General features: G+C 44.5%; 1 protein-coding gene across 2 annotated transcripts in view; it reads right to left on the reverse strand.

Moving 5' to 3' along the window:
• The window catches only part of LOC102786028 (growth factor receptor-bound protein 10-like), a 49,261-nt gene that overhangs the window by 11,347 nt on the left and 18,571 nt on the right, over positions 1 to 19,343 (reverse strand). For both annotated transcript variants that reach the window (XM_087835364.1, XM_087835365.1), the window contains 6 exons: positions 18,194 to 18,317; positions 5,666 to 5,822; positions 3,253 to 3,368; positions 2,155 to 2,229; positions 1,319 to 1,456; positions 1,052 to 1,162 (listed from right to left, as the gene is read on the reverse strand). In XM_087835364.1, the coding sequence (XP_087691490.1) occupies positions 1,052 to 1,162; positions 1,319 to 1,456; positions 2,155 to 2,229; positions 3,253 to 3,368; positions 5,666 to 5,822; positions 18,194 to 18,317 (721 nt within the window). The remainder of the gene's footprint in view (positions 1 to 1,051; positions 1,163 to 1,318; positions 1,457 to 2,154; positions 2,230 to 3,252; positions 3,369 to 5,665; positions 5,823 to 18,193; positions 18,318 to 19,343) is intronic.

The raw sequence follows: 19,343 nt of genomic DNA on the forward strand, positions 1-19,343 counted from the left end.
ACTGTCACCCCCGCTGACAGCATCTGACACGCCAATCGTCTAGCACTTGTGTGTGTGTGTGTGTGTGTGTGTAAAAGAGAGGTGAAGAGGTCAGGTGGGCCAGATTCCCTGTGCCATCCCTGCTTATCCCCCTGAGCTTATCCCAGATCAGCAGGTACGCCCACCGCAGATACCACCCGGAGCGGGGCGCAGTACTGAGAGTGTGTTTAAACCCCTGCTGTGCTGTTTTAAACCCATGTGTCCTCACAGACACGCCCACTACATACAACGCATGCAGAGAAGTACTGACTTTAAATAAAGATTTCAAAACTGTCAAAAAATCTGTTTTTTTATATTGGAAAAAATCAAATGAGACATTTTTTAGCTATTAAAGAACAATAATATTCATCTCTAGTGGGAGCCCTGAAGTTAAAAACTGCACTTCCTATAATGACCACTAGAGGCTGACTCTAAGACTGAACCAATCCCCACAGACTCCCATGTTAAAAAGCACAACTTCCCAGCATAAATAAGCATGTTTACAGTCTGTTCAGCCAGTTCTTTCCTCTATAACCACAGAATGAGAGGTGAGATGTGTTGTTACTGACGCACTGAAACTTTATTAAAGTTGAAGTTATGCAGTATTAGCGGATTAGCAGCTGTAGCCGCTAGCTGCCCGCTGAGCTAAATTTCAGCTAATCTGAATCACTGCACTTTAACTGTGTTTGTGCTGTTGGTACCTTTTGGAGCATTTTGTGTGTAATTATGTGGCTAATAATGAGGCCTGAAGTGTGACTACTTCTACTAACAAACTATTCGAGAACTGTTAGCTTCAACTTCCATGTTATTTAGCAAAAATTAGGATGAAATCATGGCTAAATATAGCACATATCTGTTTATGGATGCAGCTTTCTGACCACCCAAACGCAGTCACCTCTGGCTCCACAAAAATAACAACCAGGCGGCCAAAATCCTAAAAATCAGAAGCCTCAAAACATGATTTCACAAACCAGTAGGTGATGTCACTGTGGCTGCATCTTTATTTACAGTCTGTGGTTTGTCTGTGTGTTACCTTGATGCAGAACTGGTAGTCTGTGGGGGCGTTGTGAAGTTTTCGGCCCGTGATGACGGTGAAGACGTTACTGTCCTCCAGGTCGGACAGTACCTGCAGGTGCCGGGGCTCCTGTGGGGGTTGTGAGGGTGGCGATATATGATTTAAGCTAATGCACAACAAGTGCAAACACACACACACACAAATTGTGGGATTAGGCAGCTGACAAGCCCTAGATCTAGTTTACTTCACACCACTTCCACAATCAATAAAGCAATACTTTCTCACCTTGGATGTTCCTTTAGTGGAGTAATAAAGGCCGGAGCGGCGCAGGAACATGTAGAGCTTTTTCCAGGACTTGCGTCCCGGCTCTTTCACATGCAGATAGCCCTGAATCTCTGGACAGCTGCTCGAGTTCAGAAAGTTCTGGAAAATGAACGCACAACAACATCTATCGTTAATACTGCTGCAGGGCAAGGATATTATAATTAACCAAAACTAAATATGGTTTGTTAACTAAAATAAAATATAAATAAATAAAATTAACTGAAATAATTTGGTGGAACTTGGAAAACAAACTAGTTTGAGTGTTTGTTAGTTGGGTAAAAAGTTTTATTACAGCTTGCCTGATGAGGCATTGGTGGACGTGTTTGCTGAAAGTCTGGACGAGTCTCTATGAGTCAACCGCGTTCAACACGTTCTGTGTTTTTATTGCAATAACTGTGATGATTTTCCCCAAATCTGACCTGTGACCTTAAAACTCAACCTGAAGCTAAGAGAAAACAAAACTAAACCAACATTTTCAAATATTAAAAACTAAACTGAATTAAAAAGAACAAGCCAAAATAAAAATAACTATAATAGCACTGCTGCAGGGGAAGCGAATGCAGCACTGTTTGGGTATCTGCTTTTAAAATAGATCATAATGAAAATCTGTGAAAAATGAATATCGCAGCGAAATAATGAGGCAGCTTATTTTATATTTCTAAAAATCGGGAAGCAAATTGAGCGCAGCACCATAATCTGTCTGTGCATGCATATTTTTGGATGAACAGATGGTAACGCTCTTGAGATATCAGGGCTCGTATAATTCATAGTATTGCTTCACTGAGTCATCAACTCACCTGTAAGAGCTGTGACGGAGGAATTGAGCCATCAGACTCCTGACAAAAAGCCACCATCTGCTCCGGAAAAAAGTTCTGGATGGAAAAGACGCACGGAGATCGCCAGTGAGCGAGAGACAAAGAGACAAAGAAAGAGAGAGAGGCACTACAGACCACTTAGGATAGTGCTTCTCTATCCAGAGTGTGTGTGTGTGTGTGTGTGTGTGTGTGTGTGTGTGTGTATGTGTGAGTGTTCAATCAACACAAGGACTAAGAGCCAAAGTGGTGCGGAGACAGAGAGAGAGGGCACTCCAGCCCTCGGAGTAGATGCAGTATGATCTCACCCGCTGATGTAATCCCCTTTAACCAGCAGCGCTACTCTTAGCGTGATTGACAAGCCGTGGCCAGCACTCCTGTGTTTTACTGTGCTCATTACCACAGAGCTGAGGTCACCTGCTGGCTCTGACACACACCTAAATCACCCACAGCAATAATGTCACCGTATACCCGGCCAGCACACAACAGCAACAGCCCCACGCCAGAAAAGATGCCACGCAGGCCGCTCGGCGCCGAGTCGCTGGCTGCCAAAAGTAGGGACGTGTACGTCTTTAAAAAACGACGATCAGCTTTGCATTTTGAGATTTTAGCACCTGTCTGAAGGTAGGATAAAAAGATAATGATGAGTTTTAACTGAAACCGTTAGCTTCTTCCAGGAGGAAGAATGAAACGGGAAACGCAGAGAGTGTAGCTAAAATACTTTAGCATTGCCATTTAGCCGTCATGTAATGAGGGCTTAAAACCCCAGCTGCGACTCTTTGTCTTATTGACGATTCCTGAATAGAAAAATGACTAAAAGGTGATTTAAAAACCCAGAAAACACAACAATCCTCTAATTTTTGGCTAAAACGATTAAACACAGAGGTGCTGGCTGCTAGCAACAAATTTGTCGCTGCATTTCAAAAACATCAAAAGATGAAAAACCTTTTGAACCCCAATTTCTCTCCCCCTCTCTCCCTCTTTGTGTGTGTGCGTGCTGCTGTGTCTACGTGGCTCTGTGGGGGATGCGTGCTAAACCGAGGCAGTCACAGAAAGGTCACTTTAGGGATGCAGGAGACTCACCAGGGGGTTCCTGAAGAATTCATATTTGGCATAATTCTTCCTGAAGAGGAATTTACTGTCACCGCTCATGGAGGCTTGAACCTGAACCACCAGCTCGTGGTCCTCCACACATCTCTCTGAATGAGGGCACAGACACAGACAATGTTAAAAAAAGAAATTGCCCTCTGGGGACGGCGTTGGACAGAAACAGTCCGGTTTTAAATCTGCGAGCGCGGCTTTTAGGGCTCATTTGTATACTAAAAAGATTTTCATGTCAAAAACACCGTTCATTGTTCTTATTTAGATTCATTTTAGGGATTCATCCACAGCATAACAAGCAGCTCTTTTGCATACATTTCCACTTTTTTTCCTCCCTCCTGTGTTGACAGCATATTTAGAAGTGTCCTTGTCACTAAAGGACTTACTGTGAGCTGTAACTGCATCCCCTAGCAGGCTGAACAAAACAGCTTTTGAGGCTGAACCTGAATGTAATTCCAGTGAAATGTGCCTTACACTGGAACCGTGGAAGGATATTGTTATTTTAAAGTCTCTCGCAGAGTCACAGAGTATTAATAAGCTGTTCACATATATGAATAAATACAAGAACCTTTTGTTTGTTTGCTGCCAATCAGAAGAATGCTGGCTTGTTTCAGATAGAGGATGAACAAAGATAATAATAAGGATTATTTAGAACTGTGATTCATGGAAAGCTGCTATGTCAGAGTCCATGAGATCCATATAAGATGTCTCCAGCAGAAATGTAGCCACATTAACCCCCACATCAGCATTGTGTACAATGACGCAGCAAGAAATAAATACTTTTTATTTTAAAAAAAACATCGCCTGTTACTAAGAGACGGGCGAGGAACTAAGAGGTTAAATAAGGAGGGGCGGTGAAGAGGAAGAAGCGCTGTGAGGCAGAGGAGGGAGGAGGTGAAGGTGGTGGTGTTGGAGGAGGAGGGGGGAGTTTGCAGGAAGATGATGTCATTTATTTAGGCTGATTGCTGAGAGCAGCAAAGCCATAAGCAAAGTACAAACCACAGACAAACACACAACCACACATTACAGGCTCACACAGACCTAACCTGCTCACTGTGCACCACGGAGGCCCAGTTACTTTCTTTGTGTGTGTGCGTGCTTGTGTGTGCGTGTCCTCGTCTATCTTAAGTTGAGGGCATATGATCTCAGAGTGATGCAGGTGAGATTTGATAGTGATGGGATGTTCCAGTCAGACGTGGACGTGCAGGCAGGGCTCTCCTGTTTCACTGAGGCGCAAACACACATTTCTAAACTGAAGCTGTACTCACTTCTTCTTTTCTTGCTTAGCTCTGGCTGTAGTTAAGGGGTGGAAATGTCTGGACTCTGCGCGCGTCCGCTCGTGCACGCCCTCGTTGGCTACAAGCGGGGGAATTTCCTGTGGACAGTCAGGAAAGGGCCGATTGGCTAGAAAGGCTAGGGGCTCGTCCAATAGAGACCGGCGATTGGTTCCTCGCAGCTCTGGTATGACGCTTCAGTCCCAGGCCTCTCCGCCCTCCACCCCCACCTTCTGTCTGTCTCTCTCTTTCTTTCTCCCTTCATCTCTCCTTCCCTTCTTCCCTCTCCTCTCCTCTCCTCACCTCACATTCCATCGCTCCGGTGCACTTTTTTTCCCCCCCCCAGAAACGCAGATCAAGCAGGAAAGCACAAAGCAATCCTTTGACTCTAAAAATACGACTCGAGAGGAGGAAAGCCTCATTGAGGACAAAGGCAGACCCAGAGAAGAAGAAGGAAAAAAAGTAAAGCTTCAAAAGGGACACACGGCAAAAGTGAAGAAACGAAGCACGAGTCCTATGTTTTCCTTTTTTTTCCCGCCCCCTCTACCTCTTTTTTCTCGCTCCCCCCACCCTCTCTCTGAGCAAACTATTTGGGAGGGAAAAGCATGTGAGTAGAACATGGAAAATGCCTAATCCTACAAGTACCACACCTCCCTCTCAAGTGGTAAAGCCATGCAAACACTGGTGCTGTGATCAAGTGAATACACAGGGCACACACACCTGCAGAAAAGCACACGCAAGGCAAATATGCAGAGATTTAGCAGGAAGCTTTTATTCTCTTATTAGAAGCTACAAGAAAAAAATTTCCTTTTTTCATGGATCGCATTATGTGGCCTACATGCTTTTTTCTTTTAATCTACAGGAAAGTAAAATCAAAGCTCCCAGTTTTTTTTTAGAAAATGTTATAATGTAACAAATTTGTAACAATCTGACGACCTCACTGAAACTTCTAATGGTGTTTAATCACCTTTTCATCACTGCATAAACACAATACAAGACTGAAAAACTGCACCAAAGTAGCTTTAATCCTTTTTCTTGCAAAAAATAAAGGAGGAAAAAAAAGGCGAGGATCGAGCATCGCTGTCCGCACTGGGATCCACTCAGAACACTGAGATTCTTACCAATGCCGAGGATGGGGTGGTGCTCCACCAGCGACCAGGCGCTGTCGTCCAGGCAGTGGCTCTTGTAGACCAGCAACTGGCACACATCTCGAGCCGTCATGTCGGCCGGGATCTCCACGACTTTGCCGGCCCCATCCTCGCTCCACACCTTCACTATCTGAAAGCACATACACACACATAAGAGGGATGGTGAGGATATGTGTACATGACAGCAGCAAAGGTCACGTTTTCAAAAACAGGTATGAGGCATGGAGTTGCTGTCAGGAAATTGCATTTGCAGAAAGAGGAAAAACAAAAGCTGAGACTACAACAGATCACCAGCTGCAGTTACCTCCATAACCAGGTGCTCTGGTTGGTCCCGTTCACAATATTCTGTCACTCGAACACGAGAAGGTCTTAAAATAAGAAGAAGGATGACGTCCAGGAAAGGCTGGCTGGTGCCTAAGTGTTTAGTTCAGCCCTTTTTGTCCGCAGCAAACGTACGTCAGCGAAACGGACGTTTCCCCTCACATACGAGAATATCTGCACTTGGAAAAGCTTAAAAATCTGCCCCCCCACCCCGACATTTGAACTTTGATGGCGAAACCGTGTGGTGGATTTATACGTGTTGTATATTGTCATTAAAAATGTCACCGCTGGGAGCAGCAAGCGGGCAGAGTTCAAAGTACCTCCCAGTGTTGCGCCATTTTGAACCATTTCAGCCAAAGTGCCCAGACCGACATTTAAGCCGGGTGTATTTTTTTTTTGGCTTCTTCAAGTGTGTTGCTGCACAGATAACCACAGGCCAGCTGCTTCACACCACTCTACGAGCACATTCACACACACATAGGGACAGATTGCCCTCACAAATATGAGCAAACCACAGAGGCAAAATTATCTTCTAAATCTCAGAAATGGTAGGTGGCTCTTGTGTGTGTTCTCACACGCCCACGTCCCAACATCCTCTGGTCACAGCCGGGGATTCGGCTGCCCTGCACTTCACAGACGGCCAACCAGGGAGCAACTGTTGAAAATTACATGAAACAAGAGAAAAACCTAGTGATGGGCGAAGGGCTGGAAGGTGGCGGGCGGCTGGCAGGCGGCTGGGGGGTTCACGGAAAATTAATTCAGACCAAGGCCCCGGTAGAGCGGGAATACGTTAAAAACGCCAAGTAAACGGCAGCCGCGGTGGTCTGGAAACGACACAGAGCGTCAGGAGCAACAGCATGCAGACATGGAGAAAAACTCCCAGCGCAACCAGAAACAACGTCACGGCACTCTTTGCCCCTGCAGAGCCCGAAGACCGCCTCCTCTCTTCCCAGATGCCACAAAGGAGGGGGGGACAAAAACTGCATTTATGACGCATTAGTTTGTTTGAGAAAAGTTTTAAACACACTGACCTGAGGGTGGGGGGATGCAAATATCCCCATCGCTGCAAACTGGCAACCAGACACGCACACACAAAGCTGATGACAGAGACCCATAAAAGAAACAAACACACACACCCACACACACACATGCAGAAGTCTCTTACCTCCACAGCCTGTAAGAGGCAACAGTCTGGAGAGCAGGATGGCATTTTCACACTGAGACGCTCTCCAGTGACACACAGGGACAGAGAGAGAGAGAGAGAGAGAGAGGGGAGGGGAAACAGGAGGCGAGAGGAGAGGAAGTCAGGAAGAGAGAGAGAGAGAGAGAGGGAGAGGGAGGGACGGATTGGCAAGGAGAGCGCTAGAGAGGTAAGAGGAAAGAAGGGGGAGGAAGTGACAGAGGAAGGACGAGAGAGGAAGAGAGAGAGAGACAGCCCCCGACTTCTCCAGTCTTCTCGTGCTGGGCAGCATAAAGACTGAGCTGCGAGGAGTGGTATGAACAGTAGCTCCTCTCCTCCTCCTCCTCCTCCCCTCCCTCCCTTCGTCTCCTCACACGGGATTAACCCAGTGTGGGATTTTTAAAACGGTGAGCTGCTACCTGTCACGTACGCTACCACTCTTATCTCCAGGGTTGCTTTTCAATCCTCTCCTCCAAACCCGACTTCCCAAAAACGAAACACTGTCAGCTCCTTTTACTGATGGCGCCACACCAAAAGTAGCAGTCCCTCTCCCTGAAACACACCCACACCTCCTCACATGCACGAGGACAGAAAGAACAAGCTCAAACTACTAAGCCAATCACTGAGCAAACACACACACACACACTGACATTTTCTTTGAGCTGCCTAATGGTTTCAATTTCTAACCCCTCCCTCCCGCTTGTCCTCCCTCCTCTTCCTCTCCTCCTCCTCAGCTGTATGTGAAATACTGGGAGACGGTGTTAGGACCAGAGCAACATGTGTAACGCACAATGACGGCTTCAAGGGTCGCTGAGAAGGCAGCGGGAAGTCTTAAAGGCAAAAAAAAGGAAGAAAAGTTGGGGTGATTCGATCTGAAGCTGCACGGATCACGTGCCGGCTGGGCCAACAGTCTTTGGGGTGGGAATGGAGGGGAGGGCTAGAAATGGAGGGATGGATAGATGGATGGATAGGCGGGTAGGTTGGTCAGCAAATCTGGCCGGCCTCGGCAGAGGTGGAAGGAGGAGAAAGAAACATGCCGATAAAGAAAAAGAAGGGGGGGGGGGGGGGGGGGGGGGGGGAGAGGAATAGAAAGAGTAAAGAGCGAGAGCTATGGAGGAATGTCAGTAATGCAATACTGAGTCATAATCAGGCTCATGTGTAGAGCACAGGCCGGCCCAGCTGGCCCCTAATACAGTGTGCACGCCAACTCTGAGGTGCATGCGCTCCAGCACACACACGGGTACAAAGGAGGAAGACAAAATGTAAAGTATGAAGACGAGCTCCAGGAGCTTTTTTTCCCTACACGTTACTGCTCGACGTTTGCTCCAGCCTCATGCTGCAGTTTGGCACTCAGAGCTCTTTCAGAGTTTGAGAATCCCAAATATGATGAGAGACAAGATTGGAAGAGATAATGAGCTCACTTTTGGAGTCTTTTTTTAGTCGATGTTTTTACTGCCAGGGTCCTTGGAAAATTTAAAATCCCTTTACCTAGTTTCATGTTTCCATCGTGAAACTTAGCTCACCTTGCCGCCGCCCCTCCACTTCCCTCTCATCTCTCTCCAGGCTGAGGCTGAGGTTACACGCCTCCTGCTGCTTATAGCAACACGTAAAGAGGGCCGTGAGCAACAATATACTGGACTGGAAGGTCATGGACAGACACCCGCGTGCACACACACTGCACACATCGGGTCAGAGGTCAAACAAAATAACTTACACCAGGGTCAAACCCACTTGACCAGGAAGTTTATGGGACCTTAAACCACAAGCTAAAAGTGACACACACACACACACTTTGAGTTTACTGTGTAAATCCATGCCAGTGCCACTGTGAGAAGATCCACAGGGAGACTAGTTGAAACTTCTTAACATGTTTTTTTCCATCATGTAAAAACTTTAAGTGGCACAACTGATAAACTCTGGAAGGCTTTACTGTTTCTTGGCCGTTGTGAGAAATGGAAAATTGCATAAATACTGTATATAAATGTGATTCTTGTTGCTCATCAACCATGAAATGTTCAGAGTATAGATTCATTCTCCTGTTTTCTGGCACGCAGGACGTTTAGTGCAGCCAGCAGTACAATCCAAATAAACAGACAAAAGCTGCAAATGCTCACCAGCAGGCACAATTCAATTCAATTCAATTCAATTTTATTTATATAGCGCCAAATCACAACAAATGTCGCCTCAAGGCGCTTCATAGATACAGAGAAAAGCCCAACAATCATATGACCCCCTATGAGCAGCACTTTGGCGACAGTGGGAAGGAAAAACTCCCTTTTAACAGGAAGAAACCTCCGGCAGAACCAGGCTCAGGGAGGGGCGGCCATCTGCTGCGACCGGTTGGGGTGAGAGAAGGAAGACAGGATAAAGACATGCTGTGGAAGAGAGACAGAGATTAATAACAGATACGATTCAATACAGAGAGGTCTGTTAATACATAGTGAGTGAGAAAGGTGACTGGAAAGGAAAAACTCAATGCATCATGGGAATCCCCCGGCAGCCTACATCTATTGCAGCATAACTAAGGGAGGATTCAGGGTCACCTGGTCCAGCCCTAACTATATGCCTTAGCAAAAAGGAAAGTTTTAAGCCTAATCTTAAAAGTAGAGATAGTGTCTGTCTCCCGAATCCAAACTGGAAGCTGGTTCCACAAGGCACACTTTCCTAAATATTTTAAATAATATTGACAAATGAAAAATGATGCACGCGACACTTTTAAAAAGAACCCCCAACCCTCCAGTTCCCAAGCATGTTGTTTGGGACAAACTGGTGTGCTGACAGCAACACTGGCGGAGCTCCACCACCACCACATTCTTGTCCTTGACGTTTCAAATCTTGCTAGATGTAGTCCAATGGCTGACAGGTGTAGGGTCTTTGAGCTGCTGTAATATATATACAAAGCAATGTAGTGTCTTGGTATCATCAATGAGGCCGTACCATCAAACAGGCTGTTTTTTTTAGGGTTTTTTTTTAAACTGTGTGCTGATAAGAAGCCAGGTGGCCCCTCTCCTCCGTGACCCAGATGATGCAAGGCCTATAAATTAACATAAAGAAGTCCAGATTTTGGATTGGTCAGACCATAGGACAGTTTTTCACTTTGGTTCAGTGCATTCTTAAGGAGACATTTGGACCATGGAAGGCAGCAGTGTTTCTGGACTTTGTTCAAAGTTTTTTGGTTCTCCTTTAGGCATTACAGGAGGATGAAATACAACAAATACCTACAATTTTTCATTTTCCTTAACTTTAACTGAATACTCTCTGAATTTTACTTATTACAAATGTTTTATAAGCACATGTTTATCTTAAAAAAAACAAACAACTTCATTACTCCACCTGAATTGTTCCACCAGGAGTTTATCATCCAATGCAAAATGAAAAATCTGACTGACGCACTTGAGAAATGTCTCTATGGACATCTGTTTCGTCCATCTTAACAACTGTTCATCTAGTCCCCTTCAAACTCTACAGGTTTATTGCTACTCCTCTCTGAGCCTGGTTCTGTCGGAGGTTTCTTCCTGTTAAAAGGGAGTTTTTCCTTCCCACTGTAGCCAAAGTGCTTGCTGAAAGGGGTTCATCTGATTGTTTAGGTCCTCTCTGCGTTATTGTAGTTTCTGTACCACACAATCTGAAGAGCCTTAAGGTGAACGTTGTTGTGATTTGGTGCTATATAAATAAAACTGAATTTAATTGAATATTTTTAAACACTAAAAATTTATTACCGGCAGAAACCACCGCCTCCACTGATAGTATAGTATGATGACTATGCAGCCACAGTCAGCTAACACACCCATCACTAATGCCAATTTTTGCATGCTGGCTGCTGGTGACTCCCACCCTGCTCTGTTACAGCGTCATCTGCCTTTCATGTCTGAGTGGTCGGGTTTCAGGCCAGACAGAGCTGATTAGCTCTGCAGACAGGCCAAACTCAATTTTACCTCACTGGAGAGCCGTCGCAGAACTTCGTCTAGTGGCTCGTTTTCCCTGCGACCCACCACGGACAGGGCACACCGTCTGTCCCACACACACGCACAAACATATATCAGCCAAAGGTTTGATGAATATCTACTGTTCAGTTCGAGGAACTTATCGGGTTTAAAGATCGCTCATGTGGGCACGGTGAAATCAATCCAGCAAGACAGAACGTACATCAAGTTTCTAGCTCCACCACACAGCAAATTTTTTTTTTTTAAAGAGCCAAAAGAGCACATTAAGTTTCCATGCAAAGGTCCACATCCCTTCCACGCATCTTCTTTCATCTAGTTTGTCTGAGCTCACCATTCCCCAGCTCCACAGCAAAATCAATACCTGCTGCATAGTTTGGTTATGTAGAGGATACAGTCTCACTGATCTTGTTTGATTAAAAAAAAAAGTCCAAAGAATGTGGGTAAACTCCCTCTTCAGGAATTTGGATTGAGCACATGTTAATATCAGAGCTGCAATCAGATGCCGACAAAGAATTTCTGTCTTCCAAACTGGGAGAAAAGGACCTGAAACAAGCACTGATCTGTACAGCACCCCCAAATGGTCAGAGCAGGAGGATGCAGCTGAGGATGCAGCTGTGGATACAGCTGTTGCTCTGCTTTACGATGAAATCTACGGAGGCTTTGCTGTGACTGCTTTTTCAGCAGAGAACATGCAAAAAGTTCCTGCACCAGAACACCAAGGTCATTTCTGGGAAATATTTCCACAATATTACAACTCTAGCAACTACACTTTGAATCCCTTAGAAGACTTTTCATTGTTTCTGTTCATTATTATGATTTCAATGGGAAAACTGAATCTACAGTCTGTTATGACAGAAATGACCCATGTAATCCTCAGAATTACATTCAAGCTTGAGTGAGTATGTGTGTCAGAGTCCTGTAAATCATCATGACACACACGCACACACAGACACAACTGTACTGAATCCTATTCAGGTGAGTAACTAAATTAAAATTGATCACAAAGCAGGATGATTTATGCGAGACTATGCAGCAACCTTGTGACTATGTAACGAGGAGCTTGTGCATCCTGTCATTACAGGCTGACTTGGGTGAGCAAGCTTTCACTGCCATCTTTACATGCACAGAGACACACACACACACACACATGCACCTTATCTGATTGCAGTGGGTCAGCAGACCATTGCGTGCAGAAGTACATCAGCTGACCTCAGACAAAGAGGGAGGTAGGAGTACTAAATAGAGACTGAATGACTCAGGGCTTTAGTCTTAAATTAGTTTTTAATAACACAGCTACAGATCACCACATGAATCTGCTTTTAACACATGTATAAGAATAACGACTGCATACAGAACAGCTATTAAATAGCTGCTCACAACAATATTTTGCATTATTTATTTAATAAATGTTTTCAAAACTTGTGTGTACCAGTGAATACTTACATGTTGTACTCACAGTCCTGTGAAAAATGATTCAGCAAGACCTTTTCTCTTATCTTTATCTTCACATTGCTGTGGAGGAGTTTTGGTCCACGCTTCTTTACAGATTTGCTTCAGTTCATTGATGTTCAAGGACACAGCGCCACAGTAGGATGGGACTCAAGAACCAGTTCTTGGGTTAGCCTAACGGGTTCCCAGTAGTTCAATTCCTTGGAGTTGTTAGGGGAATTGTTAGTCTGCTTGCCTATCGATCCCACTAATCAGTTCCACTTGCACTCACGCTACAATCAGCTGATTTCAGTTCGTACATCTGAGGTGACAGCGGCGCAGTCTACAGTGTTATGGAGAGTGACGGTAAAGAGCGAAGTGCATCCACGACAGACACAAACGCATTATGTTGCTAACACAACTTCAGCTTTTTTGCTAACGCTAAGCTAGCCAAGAACCAAGAGTGACGTTAACACGCCGAGTCAACGCCGAGTCAACGCCGAGTCAACGCCGAGTCAACGCCGGCCCCGGCCTGAGCAGTCAGGCTGCAGCCTCTGTTTCTACCTGTTCAAAGTGAAATCGCTGTGGAGATCACTTTGAACTCTATTTGTGTTGTTGGCTTTGTGTTCATATGTAATACTAAGAGAAAGATCACGTGTGTCCTCATTAGAATAGGGATTTGTGTTGGTGTGTAGGACTCTAGCCTCAGGTTTAAACTGTTAAATGGTAGTTCTAAGACATTGTGTTTCAGCTATTTTACAAAGTAACATGAAAGTAATGTAACAAGTATTATAGCAAGTAATGTAATGCATTACTTCTAAGAAAAGTGTTTGGGGTAGTAATTACTTTTTTTGAGTAACGACCACAAAATGATGAAAACGAAGAGGGGAAATACCTCCAACAAGCACAAAGATTTGACCACAATGCAATCAATAAATCTGCGTGAATGTAATGTCTTTGATATGCTGTTTATCAATGATGGTGACTCTCAAAGCCAATGAGAACCCAGTGAGAATCAATAAGGAATCAATAAGTGATATCAGTAACAGAATCTGAATCCTTAAATTCTTGTTTAATGTTTCAATTAAAAACTCGCCAAAAAGAGCCATTACAGTGTGTTTCATTTGCTATGCCCCAATAAGTAACTCTTATTTTAGGATGGTCTAATGTTAAATGACTAAATTAAGCTAACGCAGAGATACAAAGCCATCAGATTTCACCCTCTGAGAAGTTGTTTTGATTTCTGAGTCTGGACCGAAGTGCTGGCAACACTGCTGAAAAATCATCCCTAGAGTCCTGCCGCTGGCACAGCTAAAGACCGTAGACCGCAGCCAAGTATGATTCCTCTTTGTACATAATCAGCTTTAACCTTTGAAATATTTTGCAAGCATCAAACATTTCAATAATGAAACCATGTGCTGAACAACAAACCATGAGAAAAAGGGGTTTTTCACATCCTTTTTTTTAATTAAAACCCTCTTTTCTCTTAAATCTTTCCAGAAGAGGTCAGAGGCCAAGGTCACTGAAAAGGGTTCGGTGTCTTGCTCACTAACTACTTCAAAAGAATGGAGGTTAGCCAACACATGGGGCTTCGGTGCTTTGGTTGAGGCTGAGAGATTGGTCTCTATAACTACCCGGGCTCCCTGCTGTCACTGATGTTCGTAATGCCCTCTCTGGCCACAAATAAAAGCACAAGTTGCATCGCAGCCACGGTCGCGGTGCCAAAGCAAACTCATTTGCCCAGCAATGACAGACAAAACCTGACCAAATCCTTGTGAAAGCCAGGGGAACATGACTGAACTCTATGGTGTAACACTGCAACAACATGCGTGGGAAATGGCCATTATCCAGTCCACTATTGAGCAGAATAAGACCACTGAAAGAAAGCTTCACAAATCTGATGGAGATGCAGCATCGTGTTAGTTTTTTATATTTCCAGCCTGCTTATGATTCTACGAGGACACTGCTCTACTGGCTCACAATGTGAGCAGCATATCGCTTTGAGAAAGACCGAAGCTCAGTGAAGAATGTCCAGATTCCAACTCTACAGCTGGAGGGAGCGAGATCCTCCGATAAACCTTTGCCAATGCAAATACAATGCAAGTATGTCTGCAGACCAACGCACGCATGTGTGACGGTCCCATCTGCATTGTTGTGTAAGTCATACTCAGCACTCCTCAGGCTTAAATATATTCACCTGATCTGCACATATCAATGCACATATTTGCTCCAGCGCCAGTAAAATTTAAACTCGCTAACTGTCTGTTAGCTTAGATACAGTGAAAGCCTGAAAGGCCATGCTGTAGACAGTCTAACCCTAAATTTGCTGAATTTAAGGAATTTGATCAGTGGACGTTTTACTTAATTTGATTTAGAAAGAGCTCATTTTAGAGCATTAGAATCTATTAAAGTGTACAATGTTTCAAAAGGCATGCCCCAAAGCAGCCCAATCAATAGGAGGCTGGTTTAGGAAGATCTTACACAGTCAACAAATTAGTAAATAAGCAGCCCACAGACATGCCTGCAGCTCTGTGAGAGCGTACTCAGGAGCGGCAGTGCTTGGAGCTAAATGCTAACATCAGCTTTCACCAGTTTGTTTATCGGCATTATAATCAGTATGAAGCACGCTGGTTACAAGTTACAGCAAGTTACATGACTTTTGCAGGTATTTAGTAATGAGCCAAAGTCATATTTGTCTGTACTTAATCAAGTACTGACAAATTTAAACTAAACTGCTTAAATGATTACTTAAGCCCTAGTTAAGTTTACACAAAGATTATTATTAATTATATGTTCTAGAAGGTCAACACCCAAAACAAAAAAGGATCTACAGGCTACACCAAAAGCCGCTATAACTTGTTAGTCAGTTTCAAATAAAGTTTTGGAATCCTGACTCGTCCTCATGTGTTTACCTACATGCTAGACGCACAACTGAGCTTCAGCAAAATGTAGAGTTTATGGTGTCAGATGACACACGCAAGCTATGACACAGATATTAGAACGATATTAAAATTAGTATTTTTTCTTTAACAACTGATTAATTATTTTGAAGAATCATGAATAAAAATAAGTTTTTTTTCCCCATTTTTATATTCATCACATTTGTAATACTCTTTTTCTCTAAGCCAGCTAGCATGGAGGTGAGCAAACGAGCCACGTGTGGCTGTGGAGACCTGTGATATAGTCAGACTGGGACTGGACTTGATATAATATCAGTATTCCTTCATTTCTCTTTCAGGGATTTCAATTTCCATCCATCCATTCGCTTCCGCTTCTCCTTTTTCAGGGTCGCGGGGGGCGCTGGAGCCTATCCCAGCAGTCATAGGGCGAGAGGCGGGGTACACCCTGGACAGGTCGCCAGTCTGTCGCAGGGCCAACACACAGGGACAGACAACCATTCGCACTCACATTCACACCTAATGGCAATTTGGATTATCCAATTAACCTATCCCCACAAGCTGCATGTCTTTGGACGGTGGGAGGAAGCCGGAGTACCCGGAGGGAACCCACGCAAACATGGGGAGAACATGCAAACTCCACACAGAAAGACCCCGGCCTGATGGTGGAATTGAACTCAGGACCTTCTTGCTGTGCGGCAACAGTGCTAACCACCGTGCTGCCGGATTTCAATTTTGTCCATAAAACTTTAGCACTTTGATGATTGGTTGATTAGGACCTCAGTCGATTATGGTTTGGAGACTATCCTGATAATATGCAGTAATTAGAAATAAATGTGTATTTCCTGACCAGCTGGTGTGTGGTTGCTGGTTATTAGTCACACCCAAAACTTCCTTGTGATTAATTTGTTTGCTAGCAGAAGGACGGTTTCTGTGTAGGACACCTCTCTGCAACCAGTTTGCAACAACTCTGCAACAACAGCCAGCAAACACCCATTCAGGCAGGTCTCTAAGCCTGCATGAATAGGGCTTTAGCAGCTTAGCAAGGAATAGTCCTTCGATGGCGCCAGTTTCCAAAAAGTATTTACAACAAGTGTTAAGAGTGGAGTTAAACCAAATAGCTGGTTGGGAGGATTGAACATGTTGTCAGAAGGCTGCTGCTGTAAACCTCTTGAACACTGAACTATATCTATTGCTTAGACTCCTACGATTGAAAACATGATTAAAATGGCTTAAAAAAATAATTCTGGACTTTTTTGCAAGCACCAGCTATGAGACCCTAAACCAAAGAGGTAAAAGCCAAAGTCAAGAAGTTGGCTGGCTGAAGTCCACGGCCATCCACCCGCCTGACACAGCCATCCCAGTTATTTATTAATGAATCATTGCTGACAATCAGTGGAGATGTTTCTTTACATGGGTGGTGTCCAGTTCCCATGATCCCCATCACCCTCAGCCACACATTTATCAGTTTCACAGCCACCTCCTCTTCTCCTTTGGACAAAATGCTTTTGCTGACTATGATAAACATGCTTTTTACTCCTTCCACAAGCTCTATCGCCTAAAAAGAAATACTACCGTCATCCTGTTTTTGTGCATTTAAGCACTGTTAAAGAATGTCCTGCCTGCTCTAAAGTGGTCACGAGCCTCAGCCACTATCTGTATGAATAACTGGACAGAAAGCACAAGTTAAAGCCGCGTGAGATAAGAGAGAAACAGAAACGTAACTGCTACTGGCTGGTTATTTGGGTCGCTGAACGAACAAGAACTGCGGACGAAATGAAGATGATCTGGGAAAGAGAAATGAAGCAATGTTTAGTCAGCTCTCACAGACTCGACCGCGCACACAAAAGATCCTTTGTACAAACTGCAAACTTGCTCTCTGACTCCAGACCTTGTGAGTTGATGTCAACGAAATGCAAAAATAATGCTTTGGCTTATCACATGTCTCTGTGCGTGTGTGAACTGAATAATGCCACCTGTGTGTGTATAACTGCGTTAACAACACACACAAAAAAGTGTGCGTGTGTATGTAAAGAAAGCGAGCGAGTGAATAAGCATCTAAAATAACTTTTATTGTTCAGGGTGGGCATCCTGAAAACATCTTTGAGGAGGATGGAACATTCCTGGGACAGGAGGCTCAGCAGGGGGAAGGAAGGGCAAGGCTGTGACACACACACACACACACACACACACTCTCTCGAAGTGACGCTAGGAGCCGAGGTTGAAGCGTGTGAACCGGAAAAGGGCGCATGTCTTGCCGGAGCCAGCAGACGGATTCAGAAGGTTCAGAGAGATCCGACCTGCAGATGTTCCCAGCCGTATTCCTGGCTCTGCCACGGGAAGTCTGCACTCTGTCCACAGCATCCTGGAGACGCGGCTCACCTCGTTCTTCCACAGCAAAACATGTCCGTCACATGTCTGCATGCGTGTGTAAATGTGATTGATGATGATTCCACAATAACACACATGTACTGCCAGATAACCCCGGCTGAGTTGTTGTGTAACGGATAAAGGATGTGCGCAGCCAAAGTCAACACATGCTGCTCTGACCCGCACATAACAGGCCAGTCAGCTGGTTTGAAAACACACACTAACACAAATGCAAGATCTAATTAACATGAGCAACAAAAATGTAGCCAGTCCCTTGACCGCATGTGCCTCTACCAAATCAGCTGTACCATTTTCAGTGATTGCGTGCTGGTGCACGTGGCGTGCGTGTAGGTGAACTTACATGGTTGTCAGAGGTCTGTATGGGGCTCAGAATAGGGGATCCAGTTAGGCTGCAGAGCTCAGGGAAAGGGTTGGGGATGGCTGGCAGCGAGGCTGGACGCAGCTGGTGCTCTTCCTGCAGGTTCCTGCAGAGGGAGACACACATTCATGACACTGCCTCAGGTTACCAGTGAGAGACTAACACTGGAGGATATATATACACATGATTGTGGGTGTCATTTGGGTATAATAAGGAATACAAATCAACATGGTTTCAGCTTAAAGTTAATCTGAACTCTGACCGGACCACTAAACCTTTTAAAAAGTTTAAATTCTAGCTGCTGTAATTTGTTCACACAGATTAGCAGAAGCTGTCCCAGGCTCACTCTGTTCAGTGTCACTCTGAACTTTAACAGAATATCCAGATCAGTGTGCCCTGTTTGAAACGGTCATTATTCAGAGTGAACAGTGGAGGAAAAGGGCAAGAAGACAGTCGGTGCTCACTGACCACTGGACGGCCTCTGGCCTAGATATTAATCCACGTCTGTTTAAATAAACAACAAGCCTTTCTCTTTAAAATAACTTTATCATGCTCAAATGCTCACACTTGCTGCCAATTATTGCACGTTTCTTTTAAATCGTTATGTTTCCAAGCTTGCTTTACACTCATTGCGCAAGTATGTTCAACACATTATAACCTTTATTCTGCATGAAGATGGTTAAAATATTAAATTGCATAGACTTATAGCTCTGTCGGGCCTCTTTATTAGATCTGCAGTAATTTATATATAGTCGTTTCCATTGCATCGGCCTGACCTACCCCGCTGTCCACTTGCCTCGAAAGCCTGAGGAAGAGAGAGCAGTAGCAAGAACTGCAAGAGCTGCTGACAATAACAATGGAGATGGTCAGAAAAAGCAAAAACAGCTCGAACTGAAGGACCTGGGATGGGGGTGGGTTGCAAAGCACCTTGGACAGGCAGGGATTAATGTAAGCAAATGACTACCTTTAGCTAATGCTAGTCCTTTTATCTCTTTCAATAGACACATTTGTTATGTTTACTCATTTATTACCTTGTTTACTCTGACTCTGCTTGGATCAGCTGGTTTTTGTTTGTGCCATGTGGCCAAAAAGGAAACTGCAGTGCCCTCTGGTGAGTAAAATATGGAACATC

Source organism: Neolamprologus brichardi, chromosome 22, assembly GCF_056152115.1.
Source record: "Neolamprologus brichardi isolate AB-2024 chromosome 22, ASM5615211v1, whole genome shotgun sequence".
Taxonomy (NCBI): domain Eukaryota; kingdom Metazoa; phylum Chordata; class Actinopteri; order Cichliformes; family Cichlidae; genus Neolamprologus; species Neolamprologus brichardi.